General features: G+C 37.5%; 1 protein-coding gene and 1 pseudogene across 20 annotated transcripts in view; one reads left to right on the forward strand and one right to left on the reverse strand.

Moving 5' to 3' along the window:
- The window catches only part of NCKAP5 (NCK associated protein 5), a 909,219-nt gene that overhangs the window by 695,799 nt on the left and 194,339 nt on the right, over window positions 1-19,081 (forward strand). For all 20 annotated transcript variants that reach the window (XM_036235766.1, XM_036235765.1, XM_036235763.1 and 17 more), the window contains 2 exons: window positions 3,592-3,660; window positions 18,442-18,480. In XM_036235766.1, coding sequence (XP_036091659.1) covers window positions 3,592-3,660; window positions 18,442-18,480 — 108 coding nt within the window. The remainder of the gene's footprint in view (window positions 1-3,591; window positions 3,661-18,441; window positions 18,481-19,081) is intronic.
- Window positions 2,445-2,563, reverse strand: LOC118614388 (annotated as a pseudogene).

A 19,081-nucleotide genomic window follows, 5' to 3' on the forward strand; every position in this document is an offset into this window, starting at 1 on the left:
AAACACCAAATACCCACAGAACTGTGGCTGTAAGACTGTGTGTCCCAGGGGAGGGGTGGCAGAGGGTATAAAGAAAGCACTGCCAGGATGAGGAGGTTGGATGGCACGTGCTCCATACTGACCACAGGGAGAGACTGGTGGTTCCCAGTGCTGGCCGTAGGGCAGGGCTTTAAAGTGGGCGTGGCCTGATGCGGCTGTCTCAGGGAGGCAGTGTTTCTGGGGAGAAGGAATCAAAAGGGGAGATGTCATTTGGAGATGTGGTTGTAAAGATAAAAAAGAAGAGGGAAAACTTTAAGATGCTATAGCAATAAAAGAAGTATAAGACCTACATCCTCAATCATCATTCATTAAAGAAACTAAAACAAGGATAAGGGTAGGGGTGAAAGAAGATACTTGTACATGATATGCTTTGATAAAGTAGAAAGAATGCATCTAGAGAACTGGTAGGAAAGGAAAATGGAGTGAGAGGGAAAGTTGATTGTTACATATGTAATAGGAGGGAGTCAAGGGACATGATTTTAACTAGATAGTAACAAATAAAAGAAGACAAAAAAAGGGGTCATGAACGCTGTTAAAGAACCTGCAAGGGTGGATGTGAATGAGGCAGAGGGGTAGGAGCAGGGTGACACTTTGCTGACTAAACCTTTCAGTATGATTTTGACTTGTGGCATCATGTTAATGTTTTCCATATTCAAAAACTAAATATAATGAAACTAACAAAAAGAGGAGAAATTAGATTTGAATACTATCAGAAACGAATGAATTGCACTGAATTTCAAATGAATAGCAAAATCACATTAAAGTTGGTCGGGGTAAGGGGACCAATCTTGTAACTTTTGAACACAGTATTTTTACTCTATACCTGCATTCTAAAAATAAAATTGTGAATATTGTTTTTTGTAGTGTTAACAGATTTTTATGCACCATGGGAATGAAAAAAAATGAGTAAATGTAATGATGTTGGTAGCCTACATATGTATGCTCTTGCAAAGAAGAAAAAGAAGAATTCTGTGGGAGTTGAGGTCGTGTGTGTGTGTGTGTGTGTGTGTGTGTGTGTAAGAAGGAAGAAAGGTAGAGAGAGAGAGAGAGAGAGAGAGAGAGAGAGAGAGAGAGAGAGAGAGAGAGAGAGAGATTGAGAGAGAGAGAGAGAGATCCTTCCACTGAAGAGGGACTGGAAGCCATGACTTCTCAGTAGCAATTGGCACACATTAACACCCATATCTTAGTTTCCAAATATCATTCTCCAGCTACAGGAAAATTGGATTCCTGAAAGAAATGGCCAATTTCAGGGATGGGGCAAGGAAAAAACAAAATGAACCTGGAACATTTCCATATAACAAAAAAGGAAAAAGTCTTAAAATGACAGAAACATATCAAAAGGACACAGCTTAAAGGGGTTTATCTTCCCAAAGTTGGGATGATTTAAGCATAAAAATAAATATCAACAGCAATAACTTATAATGCTTTTAAAAACATAAGGACTCATGTATTCATATTGATAAACAGGAAAAGTACTTCCTTATGATAGAATAAAAAGTCATAAATTTTGGTAGAGAAATAGTAGAAATCATCATTTGCAACCAGAATAACCAGCGATTCAGTGAAGACTCATCAATAGTTGCTAAAATAAATAGATGAAAATTTGATTACTTATTAATTGTGAAAGGAAAGAGAGTAACTTTATAATGGAGATATTGGCAGGCCCCACCTCCACCAAGTGATCGAAGATGACATGTCCAGTAATGAGATACATGAACATCATATGATTCTGATATGATGCACTGAGAAGAATCCAGCATCACTTTTATACTATTTTTGCCTGTGTGCATGAGAAAACTTAAAACAAATTCACATTAAGGAATATTTCAGAAAATAATTGGCCTCCACTTTTTGAAAAAAAAAAAAAGAGGAAGAAGGAAGGGAGGGAGGGAGGAGAAGAAAGGAAGGAAGGAAAAGAAAGGGTGAGTCAACAACATGAAAGACAATGAATTATTTCAGATTAAAGGATCCTGGATGAGTGACAAATAGATGCAATGCATGATCCTGGGTAGGATTCTGAACTGGAAGTAACTTGTTCTTTGACATTATTGATACAATGGATAACATCAAAATAAGGACTATAGATCAGATTGTGGTATTGTATTAATGTTATGCTTCCTGAATTTGAAAACTAGACTGTGGTTGTCAAGGAAATTTGTTTTTAAGGAATACACCCAGAAATATTTAGGGGTAAAAAGCATCATGCTTGCAACTTACTCTCAGGTTGCATGAAAAAAAAACTGAATGAGAGAATGACATAAGCAAATGTAGCAAAATGTTAACAATTGGTGAATCTGAAGAAGCTCTTCATACCATTCTTGCGAACCATCTGTAATCTTAGAATTATTTCCAAATAGTTATTTTTTATTTTTTATTTTTATTTGTTTGTTTGTTTGTTTATTTTACATCTACAGCACCTGGTATTTCTAGGTGGTCTCCCATCCAAGTACTAGCCAGGCCCAACCTTGCTTAGCTTCCGAGACCAGACGAGATTGGGCACATTCATGGTGGCATGGCCGTAGAACAAAGAATTTTTTTAATTGATGGGAAGAAGGTATAAAGGAAAAATGTTGATCTATGCATTACCTAAAAATGATGCCATATATTTGGGGGAGGAGGGGGAGAACAACCGTCTCAGAGCATTATACACCCCTTCCAAATGTCAAAGAGGGTTGGAGTCAAGGGGTAAGTACAGCCAGATTTTCTTTGGTGAATGGGGCAGGTGGTCACTGTCGCAACCATGGAAGGGTTAACAGACAATTCTGGATTCAGGCTGGGGCCAACAGTGGCTGAACTGGACCCAAATCACCAGATGAGGAGGGCAGTTCTCATGCTACCCTGTCATGTTCCTCCTAAAATGTAATACGCTTATAGTGATTACTTTTTTCTCCTTTATTTATTCCACATAGTAACCAAGTATCCATATCTAACCTGGTATCTTATAGTACCCTTCTTAGCATTCAGATACCCACACGGCTCTGAGGGGCAAAAACAGCAGTAATTTTAAAACAAGAGAGAGAGGGAGAAAGACTCTTATGTATAATTCAGTTCTTAAATTTATTATTTTCTTATTTTCAAAAGTCATGATTAACAAGGAAAAAAACATGTTTAGTTTGCATTTGTAGTTATACTTTTGTGAATTTACCTGAGATTCTTTTCTATGGCCTAAACAATACTGGGTTGCAAAACTGTGACAGGTCTTAATTAAGTGGATTAAAACATTTCTTATATTTACATTTTAATAGAATGAAGTAAAGATTGTAATCTTTTTATAGAATACTCTTACATCAGGCTATGATTTGATTTTCTACCTGTTCAGAATATCAAGTTTTATATTTCTTTAAATGGTCATGTATTTTTGTGAAACAAGATGATAAGACAGAAGTCATCCCTAAGATATTTATAATAGTACTTTGAGCAAACTTGTCAAAGTCTGTTCTAAAAGATCGTTTTGGATCCTGAGGAGATATATTTAGTAACCGTATTGAATAAGTTGTCACATAATACAATATTTTGTTGATTTGTTTATATTATTTTTATATCTTACTACAGGCAGAGAATTCAGCATTGGCTTTGGAAAATGAAAATCAAAGGGAGCAGTATGAGCGATGTCTTGATGAGGTAAGTGGGGTGGACAGGTTCTTAATGAGAGGCCACACTGTCTAGGATTTCCTTAGTCAGATATAAATATAGGTCTGTTCTAGCCTATGCTGAACAGTAGCATTTCCTCCTGTAAAGAAAGGTTGTAAACACGTACACACTGAAAAGGAAGGTCAGTTGGTTTGTCCCCACTCCCCTTCCTCTCTCCTTCTCCCTATTTCACTGTACAGGCATCTATAAATTCCTTTTGGTTATTGTTTCATGTTTTTGGGACACAGTTAGGGTATGCTTCGCTGTATGATAAATCCTTCTGTCCAGCAAGTATGATCCCAGCCTATGAATGAGAAAAGCCATGTCAGGGCACGCCACATTTCCAACTGGATGCCGTTTCCGAAAAAGCAAATGCTTGATAGAGTGGGTGGGGATGGCGTTCACAGCTGTCAGCCAGAAGGAAAAAATCAGTATATTGAGAAAAAGCCAAGAAGAGAAAAGGAAGTGAAGAAGAAAATTTGAGCAGAATGAAAGAAGACAGGGCCCATGCATGAGTAAACCTGAGAAATATTACTTGACGATAATGAAGAGATGAAGGCAAAGATGGTGGGCGTTTCACAGTGCCTGAGAGGTGAGGGGAAAATTGAAGTGCGTGCAGGACCTTCATTCTCTCAGCCATTCCCCTCACACTCTGTCAGGGATCATGCCATCAATACATACCATGTCATCCAGCCAGGACTGCCCATTTGCCTCGCTGACAAGCTCTCATCCGGGATTTTGTTGGTGATTGGAATTATTAATTTAATGGATTGACCTTTTTAGTCATCTTCCCAATACCATAAAACTTGCACATATCATTTTAGCGGATTCAGTTTGAGAGTTGTTACAATATAGCTGACACAGATTTTAAGAAAATAAGAAAAACTACATTTAATCGGATTCCATTATCTTATCAGTGGAAACTAGCAATGCATCTTCAGTCTTTTTCTCTTCACTAACAATTGAGAAAACCTTTTCCAACAAACTCCTCTTGATCTTTCTTACCCCTTCCGTCACCTTGATCCCCCTCTCCACTCTCCCATAATGTGACTGGTTATACTATAAAGAACATGGGCTCACTCAAGTCCCAATTCTGACATCATCACCACCACCATATACCTTTCTCCTCCCTTCAAAGTGGAAATGGCCTTTTTCCTCAGAGTCCCAGTTGTGCCTGGCATTTTCCTACACCAGTGATTCTTGAAATGCGATCCCTGGACCAGCAGCATCAGCCTCACATGGGAACTTGTTAGAAATGCAAATTCACAGGCCCAACCCCAAACCTACAGAATCAGAGACTGTGGGAGTGGGCCTGGTGATCTTTGTCAGCAAGTTCTCAAGGGGTGCTGTCCTTGAAACACAGGCCACTTTGTCTTTTTTGGTTTGTTTGTTTGTTTGTTTATTGTTATTATTATTTTTAAATTAAGTTTATTGGGGGTAACATTGGTTAATACAATTATATAATTTTCAGGTGCACATTATAATTCGATATCTATATATTCTATTGAGCGATTACCACCCAAAGTCCAGTTTCCTTCAGCTACCATATATTTAATCGCTCAGCATGATTATCTCAAGGTCCATCCATGTTGTCGCAAATGGCAGTATTTCATCTCTTCTTATGGCTGAGTAATATTCCATTGCATATGTGTACCACAGTTTCTTTATCCAGTCGTCTATCGTAGAACGCTTCGGTTGCTTCCATGTTCTGGCCATTGTGAATAATGCTGCTATGAACATCGGTGTGCAAATAGAGGGATTGCTGGATCATACAGAAGATCAATTTTTAGTTTTTTGAGGACCCTCCATACTGTTTTCCATAGTGGCTGTACCAATTTGCAGTCCCACCAGTAGTGTATGAGAGCTTCTTTTTCTCTGCATCCTCTCTAACATTTGTTATTACTTGTCCTGCTGAGTATAGCTATACTGACAGGCATCTCATTGTGGTTTTGATTTGCATTTCCCTAACAGCTAGAGATGCTGAGTATCTTTTCTTATGTTTATAGGCCATTTGTATGTGCTGTAGGGAGAAGTGTCTGTTCAAGTTCTCTGCCTATTTTTTGATTGGATCATTTGGTTTTTTGTTGTTATCGAGTTGTATGAGTTCTTTGTATATCTTAGATATTAGGCCCTTATTGCTTGCCAATATATTTTCCCATTTGGATGGTTGTCTCTTTTGTTGATGGTTTCTTTTGCTGAGCAGAAGCTTTTTAGTTTAATATAGTCCAATTCCTTTATTTTTGCCTTTATTTCTCTTGCCTTTGAGGTCAAATTCATAAAACCCACTTTACGTCTAAGTTCCTTGAGTCTAGTTCCTATGTTTTCTTCTGTGCATTTTATTGTTTCAGGTCTTTTATTTAGGTCCTTAATGCATTTTGAGTTAATTTTGGTGTGTGGTGATAGACAACAGTCTAATTTCATTCTTTTGCAGGTGGCCTTTCAGTTTTCCCAGCACCATTTATTGGAGAGGCTTTCTTTTCTCCATTGTATATTTTTGGCTTTTTTGTCGAAAATTATTTGCCCATATATATATGGGTTTACTTCTGGACTCTCCATTCTGTTCCTCTGGTCACTGTGTCTGTTTTGCTGCCAATACCATGCCGTTTGATTACTGTCGCTTTGTAGTATAATTTGAAGTCAGGCAGAGTGATGCCTCCAGTCTCGTTCTTTTTTCTCAAGATGGCTTTGGTAATTCAGGGTCTTTTGTGCTTCCATACAAATCTGATGATTTTTTGTTCTATTTCTTTAAAAAATTCTAATGGGATATTGATGGGGATTGCAATAAACCTGTATGATGCTTTAGGTAATATGATCATTTTAATAATGTTGATTCTTCCAATCTAGAAACACAGAATATCTTTTCATTTCTTGGTATCTTCTTTGATTTTGTTTAATAGGGTCTTGTAGTTTTCATTATATAGGCCCTTCACATGTTTCATTAAATTCATTCCTAGATATTTTATACTTTTTGTTGCAATTGCAAAAGGAATTATCTTTTCCACTTCTTTTTCTGATGCTTCATTCTTAGAGTATAGGAACACTATTGATTTTTGAACATTGATTTTATATCCGGAGACTTTACTGTATTTGCTTACTGTTTTTAGTAGTGTTCTTGTGGAGTTTTTAGGCTTTTCTATATAGAGAATCATGTCATCTGCAGATAGTGACAGTATGACTTCTTTGTTTCCTATATGGATGCCTTTTATATCTTTCTCTTGCCTGATTGCACTTGCTAGGACCTCCAATATTATATTGAATAGCAGTGGAGATAGTGAACAGCCTTGCCCTGTTCCTGATCTTTGAGGGAAGGTTTTTCATTTTTCACCATTAAGTATAATGTTGGCTCAGGGTTTGTCATAGATGGCCTTTATTATGTTAAGGCTCTTTCCTTCTATACTGATTTTGTGAAGTCTTTTGATCATAAATAGATAATCGAAGGCTTTTTCCGCATCTATTGATAAGATCATATGATTCTTATTTTTTAATTTGTTGATGTGGTGCATCACACTAATTAATTTGTGTATGTTGAACCATCCCTGTGGCCCAGGGATGAAGCCCGCTTGATCGTGGTGTATAATCTTTTTAGTATGTCGCTGTATTCAGTTCACCAGTATCTTATTTAGGATTTTTGTATCTTTGTTCATGAGAGATATTGGTGTGTAGTTTTCTTTTTTTGTGTTATCTTTACCAGGTTTCGGTATCAGAGTAATACTGGCCTCATAAAATGAGTTGGGAAGTATTGCCTCCTCTTCGATTTTTTGGAAGAGTTTAAGGAAAATAGGTATTACAACTTCTTTGAATGTTTGATAGAATTCCTGGACTTTTACTTTTTTGGTAGGTTTTTGATGATTGTTTCAATTTCCATACTGCTGATCAGTCTATTTAGATTTTCCAGTTCTTCTCAATTCAGTCTAGGAAGATTGTATTTTTCTAAGTACTGGTACATTTCTTCTAGGTTATTAACTTTGATGTTATATACTTCTTCATAGTATTCTTGTATGATCCTCTGTATTTCTGCGATGTCAGTCGTAATTTCCCCTTTCATCCCTGATATTTGTGTCTTTTCTCTTTTTTCTTTAGTGTGTCTAGCCAGAGGTTTGTCAATTTTATTAACCTTCTCAAAGAACCAACTCTTTGTTGTATTTATTTTTTCTATCATTTTTTTTTTTTTTTGCCCTCATTTTCGTTTATTTCTGCTCTAATTTTGATTATGTTTTTCCTTCTGCTGACTTTAGGAGTCATTTGTTCTTCCTTTTCTAGTTTTTTTTTTTTTTTTTAAGATAAAACGTTAGGTTTTTTATTTGGGCTTGTTCTTGTTTTTGGAGATGGGCATGTAATGATATGAACTTTCCTCTTATGACCACTTTTGCTGTATCCCAAAAGTTTTGGTATGTTATACTATCATTATCATTTGTTTCTATGTATCTCTTGATCTCTTTTTATTTCTTCTCTGACCCAGTTATTCTTCAGTAGCATGTTGTTTAATCTCCATGTATTTGTGGTTCTTCCTGGTTTCTTTTTCAGTTGATCTCTAGTTTCAAAGCATTATGATCAGAGAATATAGTTGGTATGATTTCAACCCTCTTATATTTGTTGAGGCTATTTCTGTGTCCCAGTATGTGGTCAATTCTTGAGACTGTTCCATGTGCACTAGAGAAGAATGTATAAGCAGCTATTTTGGGATGGAAGGCTCTGTAAATGTCAATTATATCCAGTTGACCTAATGTGTCATTTAAGAATGTTATTTCCTTATTGATTTTCTGTTTGGATGATCTGTTCATATCTGACAGTGGGGTATTTAGGTCCCCTACTATGGTAGTATTTTGATCTGTTTCTCTCTTTAGTTCTGTTAGTAATTGCTTTACATATTTCAGGGCTCCCTGACTGGGAGCATAGATATTAATCATTGTTATGTCTTCTTGGTGTATGATTTCCTTTATCATTATGAAGTGTCTCTCCATATCTTTCTTTATCTTTTTTATTCTGAAGTCTATTTTGTCTGATATCAATACCACTACTCCCGCTTTTCTATGAATGCCATTTCCTTGAAATATCATTTTCCATCCTTTCACTTTGAGTCTATATTTGTCTTTGGAGCTGAGATGTGTCTCCTGGAGGAAGCATATGGTTGGGTTTTGTTTTTTGATCCAGTCCGCAACTCTGCCTTTTTATTGGTGAGTTCAGTTCATTTACATTAAGGGTGATTATTGAAATATGAGGTCTTCTTATAGCCATTTTATCTTTTGTTTTCTGGTAGCTCAGTGTTTCCATTGCTTCCTTGTCCGTGTGTTTTTGTTTTCATTATTTTGGTTGTCTTTTGTGGGTTTTGCTTCTGATTCTTCTTGTTTTATGTTATATATTTCAGTTCTGACTCTATGAAACAGATAGTTATAATAGTCATACATTTTCTTCTATGTGTGCCTTATCTCCTTTCCCCTCGTGAATTTGTATCTTCGAATCCTCTCCTTTTCAGTCATTGTTATCTCAATTTGTTTCTATGTAGGCTGAGTGTTCATTGCTATCTTGCTATAGCAATTCTCTTTTTATTATTTAAGCTTATAATGCCCTGTTCTTAGTAAGGGTTGCACCCCTTTGTTTCTATTTGCCTGATAGTCACTTTACTCCTAATTATATATTTTTGTTGTTGTTGTTATTTTGTTTTAGGTGAGCTGACTTCTTTCCAAATTTCCTGTATATAGGCCTCGTAGTGGAGAATTCCTTCGATTTTTGTATGTCTGGAAAAGTCTTAATTTCTCTTTCATATCTAAAGGATAGCTTAGCGGGATATGTTATTTTAGGCTTGTAGTTCCTTTCACTTAATAGTTTAAATATTTTATTCTATCCCTCTCTGGTTTGTAAGGTCTGCACTGAGAAGTCCAATAAAAATCTAATAGATTTTCCTTTATAAGTTACCATTTTCTTCTCCCTGGCTGCCCTAAGAATTGTTTGTCGTTGATTTTTGATAACTTTAATACAATGTATCTTGGTGAAGGCCTTTTTGGGTTGAGATAATTGGGTGTTCTGTTGACTTCTTCAATTTCAAGTTCTAGTTCATTCCTTAGATTTGGGGAATTCTTGTCTACTATTTGTCTGAGAATGCTTTCTGGTCCCTGCTCCATTTCCTCGCCTTTGGTAATGCCCATTATTCTTATGTTTCCTCTCCTGATAGTATCAGCTACTTCTTGAATTTATCTTTCATTATTTTTCATTATTTGGTTTCTTTCTTCTTCCTCCTGATTTATTTCTAGATTTCTTTCTTTGATATCATTGATCCTTTCCTCTATTTGGTCGACTCTATTTTCCAAGCTTGCTATTTCATTTTCCAACTCTTGCGATGTGTTTTTTTTTAATCTCCAGAAGTTCTATTTGGTTCTTTTTGAGGGTTTCCGTCTCCTTGCTCTGCTCATTTAGTTGTCTTTTTCATTTCCTGAAATTGTTGATATGATTCACTGAGGTCTTTTAGAAGTACCATCCTGAATTCTCTATCATTTAAGTCACATATTTCTATGTCTATAAGCTTATTTTCTAAAGATTTTTCTCTTTATTTCTGAGATGCCTGTCTCCTTGGTTGTTCATGGTGTTTAATGGAATTTTTCTTCATCTGTCCATTAATGGAAGTGTATTCTGTTGTTTTTCCAGAAGGTAGATAAAGGTTTCTCTTTTGCTTACTGCAAAGAAGGCACTTTTCTTTTCATTTCCAGTAGGTGGCGACTAAGCTTCTTGGATCCCTGTCTTTTATTTTCTTGTAGATTTTAATCACACTCGCTACTCTCAGTTTCAATCCCTATCAGTATTAGCAACAGTTTTGGTAGTGTTTGCTCAGATTCCCCTGTGGCTCTGTGGTAATTGGTCTCAGAGGGTATGGGGGGAGGGTCCCTCTGTGTTGTGGGTTGGGGGCTGCAGCTCAGCCTTGGTTTTGCATCTTAGGCTGGTAGAAATCAACTGTCGTTTCTCTGCTGACCTATTCTGATTCTCTGCTTCCTGCCCTGATGACTGAGCCCTGCTGCTGGCAGCATAGAAAAGTCCTGGCACTTCTAGGGAAGTCACCACACCTTCACCCCTCCCCCTCCTCCTGCAAGGAGCTCCTGCGGCTGCAAGAGCCAGCTTCTTTATTTGTCCCAGACCACCATCCGACACCCGGGTTTCTGTCCTGTGGTAGCTCTTATGTGCAGATCCCACACTCAGACGCGCTGGTGTGCAGTTTGGGTATTTTTTGTTCAGTTTTAGATCTTCACCTTATTGTTGTTTCAACTGGAAAGATCTGAGGACGTCTCTCACTCTACCATGTTTTCACCACTTTGCATTACAGTTATATATGTGATTGAAGAACCTCTGAATGTCCCCAGAAAATTAATATTTAATGTTTTAATTGTTTGCTATTTCCAGCCACATGTGTCTCTGTGTGTACTCAAACAGTTACTCAAACAAAATGGTGTCTGCAGTTGTATGCCCTGTCAGGACTTTAAAAGCTCAATAATATTTACAATGTCTGAAGTTAAGAGAATAACTATAAAGTAAGTTGACATAAAAGGAAAAATGATGACTCAGAGTCTAGAGAGGCCAGTTCAGCACTCCTCACCCCTGTTCCCCAGGTTCATGTTCCAATCAAAGCTTAGAGGAAGAAAGACCAAATAGATCCAAGGATATTTAAAGGAACAAACATTGCCCCTGGGTCATATGCATTGATTAGCAAAGTTCAGTTTAACCTCCTGTACAGAAATTTCCAATGAAACCTGATCTGTATTCAGAAGTAAAATTTATGTGAATCACACCACAGAAACGTCTTACTTGACACATTCTGCAAGTCACCGCTCCCCATCAATCAAAAAGCTCACAGCATTTCTTTAAGGACACTCATAGTCTGTTTTTCTTATCTTCGCTATGTCCGCATTCCAAAGCTTTCATGAGAATGTGTTAGGCAAAATGTAAGTTTTCACCCACAAAATCATTTCACATGAAGTTTCCACAGAAGACAGAATTCTTAGAGGGAGAGTTCCTCTGTTCTTAATTGCAACATTAACTGTGGCCAAAGAGGTGGTTTGCAAAAAAGAAGCACCTTTTAGCAATACAAATGTTTTTGTATTCATGAATACTCGCCCCTGATTACACATGCCAGTTGTTTTGTAACTAATTGCATGAGGTCAGACAACCAGTTCCCATGCATTGTAAGAGAACACTCTCAAAGGAGAGGTTGAATGTAGTAAAAATGCCAACTGGAGATTCTTTTCAAGGCTTTTATACTAATTAGGCAAACTAACAAGGTAAGGTCTCTTGTAAGTTATTTCCTTGCTAGTGGGTTTCAGAAAACATACGTAGGTAGATAAAATATAAATTTAAAATTTTCTCCAGTCCCTTTTGCACTGCTTGATCTTATCTGGGAAATACAGAACATATTGAAGATTTGAGGAAAACACTTTGGAGTCAGAAATTCCCTCTGCGTGTTTTAATGAAAGGGTGTATTTATTCGGAAGGAAACAGACCCACATTCATAGATACACAATGGCTTGCTAGCCAGGCAGATGTACAAAAATGCACACACACAAGTGCATGCATACTCTTCACTGTCATCTTCACTGCTAACTAGCTCCTCATCACCTTCCCTTGCAGTACAAAGGCAAAACCCAAGGACCAATCTTGACTTTCTTTGGGGGACCATAGGTTTTAATATTTGACTCTAAGGTCTTTGTCTAGCTCTTTGACAGACAAGTCTATTGGCAAGGAGTAAACTGCTGTTTCTTCTTACTATTGCCTTGAACAGCAATTTATTCCCATGTAGAGAAGGGGAATGACACTTATGAAAAAGGAAAATAACATCTCCTCAAACCACTGCCTTGCATTTAGAGGGATTCAGGTGTGTCCTGCAAACCTTTCCCGGAGTTCAGCCTCACCTAGGCCCTAGGAGTTCAAGGTGCCACCAGTCTAGCAGCAGAAGTGAGGGGATGGTTAATCACAGAGGAATGAGGTGTGGGAATAGAGGGGAACAGAGAGGAAAACACACAGCATGGTCTCCAAAGGGCAAGAGGAGCAGGGGGTAGGTGGGCAGTAAAGAGGCAGAAATGAAAGGGCATTTTTAGCAGAAGGAGCAGGAGCAGGTAAAGTTTGAGCTCCAGAAAGGCATCTATGGTTCTAACTTTTACCTGCCTGTTGGACTTACCTGGGAGTTTAAAAAGTACTGCTAACTGGGTTCTGCCTCAGAGACTGATCTGATTCTGGTCTAGAGTGGAGCCTGAGCATTAGAATTTTTAAAGCACCACAAGTGGGTTATAATATTCAACCATAATTAGGAACCATCACCCTTAGGTTCTCTGAATGCTCTGCCTTAGAGAGCATTTTTAGAAAGTTTCCGTAAGAGGATAAAAACTTCACCAGATATGGATTTAATAGAACAGACCCATATGGAAATTGTGGGTTATTTCTAATTCCTCAGTAGTGTGAGTAAGCAGACATAAACCCTAAGTCAGTGTTTCTCAAAGTGTGTTTCTGGGCTCCTTCTGTGTCAAAATAATGTATGGCAATTGCTACACAAGAAGATTCTCAGATCTCATTCAGCCCTTCTCAAGCAGAAAGGGGTAAGGAGATTGGCCACGTAAACAAACTCCCCAGGCAAGGCTTTTGCACACAAGTTGGAGAAGCTGCCTCCCCTTCAGACCATCAGACTTGACCAGGCCTCTATACAGTCAGAGGGACGCCATGACTTCTCCATGCTTTATACTTCAGAGCAGAAGGGCAGAGAAACTAGACCTTTGGATGTAGTTCAGTAAAAGGAAAAAGGACTTGAATTTTTTTTTAAACCAAGACTAAACAAAGGCAGAAGTAGGTTTTTAAGACCAGTTCTTACCTTTATCTCTGATTCCTATGCCGTATGCCAAGACCGCGTTGTGGAATCATGATTGGTTCATTCTCAATGCATATCCCGCGTCTGGATCCTAAGTCATCTTTAAAATCAATGTGTTGATGGATGTAGATGAAAGATGATCCTGTTTATGGATCATGCTTCAAACATTCATTTCATGAATGGATCATGCGTGGATGGCATAAACAGATGATCTACTTGTGCCAGCCTGAGACTCTCACCACCACAAGGCAGCACTTGTGTTCCAGTTGTCATTATTTCTCCAAGACCCAGCACAAATCTTAGCCCATATTTGGTCTTTAATGCACATTTGTTAAATGACTAAATGAATGAATGGAGATTATCAGTCATAAATTAATTCCCACATGAGTTTTCCCTGGAATTCTACATATGTGTTTAGACAAATTTCTCCTACTCCCAGTATTTTACAGGATTTTTTTTTTACAGGATATATAGGTAATATAGGTGTCTAGCAGTTTGTATCTCTATTTATACATATTTATACAAGCATATTATACACACACACTTTATCTCTTGACAAATAAAATCCCTATTCTCAAACCATTCTTTCTTAACCACTTACCTAAAAATTCATTTTAATCTCTGAATTTCAAGTGATCTGATGCAGATTTAACATTTATGAAGTAACTGCTTTATATCAGGTATTGTCCCAGATGGTTTCTCTGGGTATGTCTGTCATCTCCTGCATTTTATAACTTAGAGGTTGCCCCCACCCCACTCCTGTACATATCAGTATATAATCAACATCAACACAGGGAATATTTGAACTCTAGCCTTTCCTGTGATTCTGCCCCAGTGTTCCTTGAGACAATAAACCAAGCTCAAAAGCATAGAAACCTACTCCAAAGCACATATTCCAGAACTTGTGAATTTCTAACCAATTGTTAAATTATGTTGCCGATATTACCATTGCTTTACATGGTAAATTAGCAGGAGAAAGGATGAAAGGGAGACCACCAGCCAGGAGAGGACTATCAAAGCACAGGGCCTTTTGAATTCTTCACCCCTTTCTGACCTCCCAGCCCTGGGCTGCTTCTGGATGTAGTAAGAATTGTCTCCCTCTCTGAATAAACTCCAAGGTGGGTTTTCTTATCCAGCCTCTGGGACTGTTTTGCAATAAAAAACTAACAGCTCCACAGCCCTGATTCCTCCTCCCTCTACCCACCTCTTCCATGGGAGTGCCAGCAGAATCATGACCCATGGAAGCCTGACAACAAAGAAAAGCAAAGACATGTGCCTAGATCGGCCAGGTGTCAGAGGAGCTCGCTTGACAGAATTCTTACTGAGAGAAAAGGAGAGATGTACCTGGGCCCTCTCATTTGCATCTCTGTCTCACCTGCATCCCTGCTTATCTCCCAGAGCAGGTGTCCCCGGCCTCCAGGTTGTAGTCCTGTACTGGTCCATGGCCTGTTAGGAACTGGGCTGCACAGCAGGAGTTGTGGGCCAGTGAGCGAAGCTTCGATCTATATGTGCAGCTGCTCCCCATTGCTTGCATCACCACCTCAGCTCCACCTCAGATCATCAGGCGTTAGATTTTCAAAAGCACACCATTCCCTGGCGCCAAAAAGGTTGGGGAGCACTGTCCTAGAATAAAGTGATGTGGTCTCCACAGAGAGCCTAAGGGAGCTTGTAAAACAAGCCAGGGGCTTCTGGACTGTTAACTTTGCTCGATATGTTTCCATTCCCCCTAGCCCAGTCCAGCTGCTATTTTTTCTTTGGAGAGGAAAGCTGTCAGGTGACACCGAAAGTCATTTGTTCTCATTAGCTGGGCCTGTGGGTGTGTGATTATTTGCAACCCAAGTGTTAAGGGTATAATGCTATTATGAGGACACGGACCTATTCTAGAGATCATCTTGTGAACCTATGAAAGGTTGCAGGCTCCAAATCACCGTTTTGTTGATGCATCAGGGAATCGTAGCAGTTTAAAGTAACAGCAAAACCCAGGAACTATCTTTATAGACGGTACCCAGGAAAGTATTTGTACAACCCACCTGCTCTTCTGCAAGAAACCTGTGAGTCTTACTAGGCAATAAAACTATATGTCAGGAGGTAAAGAAGTAATGCATTTGTGTATCTTTGTTCAATTTTCAGGTAGAGCAAACAATTGGCCATAGTACATGCCAGAAGGAACTATGTCAGAAATAGACTATTAAGTGTATAAAGCGACATACTTGATTGCAGAGATATAACATATTTACTCCTGCGGGCTGTTACAGTTAGGATATTCATTTATATCTCCTGTTAAATCATGTAGAAAGTTATTTTATGTGACCACTTTTTCACAGACTGGTTTAAGTGAGGAAGCAATTTGGTGGAAGGAAAGAAAATATTGATATTGGGCAGTTTTATGAGAATGTAAATCAAGTCTAAAGTTTGAGATCCAAAAGAATTAAATTATTGATGATAGAATTAACTTTGGTACATTGTTCCTGATTCAAGCTGCATGAATAGTTTGGTAATTCTGTGTTTTTGTTGTTGTTGTTGTTGTTGTTTGTTTTTGGTTTTTTGCTGAGAATAAAATAGATGATGTACAGTTTGATTTTAAATTCTCAGTTACTCACAAATTAGAATGAATGTTTAAAAACTGAAAGATTTTCAAGATTATACTATTGGTGTACTTGTATAGGCTAAATAACATTTATCGCCCTTCTGATTATGTGTAAATAAAGTGAGAAAGGACAAAAAAAAAAGTACCAATTAAGGAAAACATGGTTTATTTTGGTCTTTGGTAGTTTTTATGTGTGCTCCTTTGACTTAGTCTGGACTTAAAAAAAAAAATACTTTTTTAATACTACTCTAAAAAATACCTTTTTAATACTAATAATACTTTTTCTTCAAAACTATGATTTCAGTGAAAGGCCTTTCTTTTTTTCTTAATGTCAAAAATGTAAATTTGGAAAGGATTCTAATGGGAAAAAAATCCCGCTTATGTATAGAATTCAAATAATCAATTCTAGGTAATCTGATTCTAGTCATTAATGTCTGTGATGTAAATGCCTCCTAACCACAGATTGATGACAGCCTACATTTTAATTTTCTATGAGACTGGTAGCAAAATGTTGTTAAGGTTGTGCTATTTTGTCAATATTGAGTCAAGAAACAATTAAGCTCCATGAAAACATTCTTACCATGATCTGTTCCACTAGCATAGATGGGAAAAACAAGCATACACTGTTTAGCATCACCCAAAATAAATTTGTTATCAAGAGAAAAAGAAGACAAAAGTGTATCCCTCAGCCTTTGGTTGGCTGTGAAAATTACCAAGATGATTACATGCTTATCACACTGTGTTATAATTGTATTCTTGCCAACTTCCTACCAGCTGTGCTCTCCCTCTGAAACCAAGAAACACATCCTAGTCATCTAGCTTTGCAAATGCTCTGCAAACTTATATTGAATAAATGAAGGATGAAATGAATAAACAGAAGTACATTGTATCTAGGATATCTAGATATTCTGACTTGATCTTTAATTTTGTCAGTTTCAGTTATCACACTCGATGTTTATGTAGTGACTGAAAAAATACTGCATAATTTACCTGTCACCTTAATTCTATCAATAGTAGCCATGCGGGTACAAAGCTTCAAGGTTATAGTGTATTTAGTAAGTGATTCTTTATAAAGTGTTTTTGAAATCTGCAGGTGAAAAGGAAACCTTAGTACAAATAGATATGGAATTGATAAATGGTTATCTGGACAAAGTGCCAGATCCTTGAAATACCAGGGACATGTTATTGGTTTTACATGTGGCCCTTAGCTAGAATTGTGTCACATGCTCACTTCTAAGCCAGTCATTGTAAAGAAATAGAATTACCAAGATTGGCTTTGACCTATCAAGAGTCACCCCCCTGAACTGAGAGGGGCCCAGTTTCTCCTACTGTCCCAAGCTGCCTGATACCTGAAGAAAATTAGGGTTGTTAATATATCAGTAAGAACTGTATTTGGTTTTATATTGGAAAAAAATCAAAAGAACAGTGACTATTTTATTTTAAACTCACATAGAAGTTCTGAGATAGACAATGCAGCTCCATTCATTATCAAGAACAGACTTATTTTATTTTTCTACCCAATGGTATTTAATATGTGACTTCCATTGTCAAGGTGGCTGCTGAAGCTCCAGCCATCACTTTCATATCCCAGACAGGAAAAGGAGGAAGAAGGATGCATCCCCTTCTTCTTAGAGACTTTTTGTAAGCCAAAGAAAATAGTCTTCTCATAACTCTATTGTTCAGAAGTTTGTCACAAAGCAACAGACGCTTAGGTACAAGGGGTGCTGGGAAATGTAGTATGATATACCTAGTCAAAAAAGTAGAGTCAGTTAGGAAGAAAGGGAAAATGGATATTGGAGTAAACAGCTACCAGATCATTACAAGTAGCAATGACAAAAGGATGTGGGGGGAGGAAAGTAGAGCATATAGGACACATTGAGTTGTCCCTATTCTTTACTATTCAATCTAGCTCTACTGCAAGTGATTTTACACAGTGAAATAGTCACACGGCAGAAGAATAGAAAGGAAAGGCAAAGGATATTGTAAATCAGCAAAGTGTAGAAACTGTGTACAGATAATTAGGATTGTGTTTTACACTATATCATTTTTTAGCCTTCTTGGAGTATTTTACATATGAAAGGATGTTATTTTTCCAAATATGGAAATGAGAAAGTCAAGGTATGAATAATCTTTCCATACTAACCATCTTAATTAGCAACAAGGTCACCTTTGGAAAAAGCAAAATATTACCTAGAAGGATAGGCTTATTATGAAGAGAATCAGGTTCCCTAGAAGTAGAAGAAAGAGGCAAATGAGGAGCTAATTAGCTACGGTAAGCTGTGGGGAACTTATTGGTAAATTAGTGTCCATGTGTATAGTCTCAGTAACTTTTTTTCTTTTTATTTTAAAGGTAGCCAACCAAGTTGTTCAAGCTCTCCTCACTCAAAAGGTAGGTCACTTTCTGGTTTTATTATTTTAAGTACCTATGCGAATAGATCGAAACTCATATTGTCAAACTAGGAAATTGTGATTGATAGATGCAATACTTTTCTATTTATTCACTTAGGTTAAAATTGTTTGTGTTTTAGATGGCATATGAAGTAGCATCGATGACCAATAGAATCATAAAATTCAAACTCTTGGTAAAGTAATAGAAAGCCTTTTGAAGATGAAATATTTCCATAGACCCCAATGAGTAGAAAACCTATCATTTTTATTTAGTAAATGCAAACATTGAATGGGTTGGTGGATTCCTCCAATTCCTATAAAATGAATAGCCTCTTACAGACAGTATTAACAGAAGCTAACAATTCAGCAAGAGATTTTTGAGATTAGGGAAGTTATTTAATTTCTCTGGGCCTTAGTTTTCCCCTCTTGTAAAATGGGGATAACAGTGCCCACCTCTCAGAATTGCTGTGGCCTTTCTATGAAAAGAAGCATGTAGAGCAGTTCCTGTAGGAATCGGTTAGTGGTAAACATAAAATGAATGGTGGTATTGCATACTTGAAATTGCTGATGACAGTAGATCATAAGCATCGTCACCCCCCCAC

This window comes from Rousettus aegyptiacus, unplaced genomic scaffold (genome assembly GCF_014176215.1).
Source record: "Rousettus aegyptiacus isolate mRouAeg1 unplaced genomic scaffold, mRouAeg1.p scaffold_m13_p_2, whole genome shotgun sequence".
In the NCBI taxonomy this organism is placed as follows: Eukaryota; Metazoa; Chordata; class Mammalia; order Chiroptera; family Pteropodidae; genus Rousettus; species Rousettus aegyptiacus.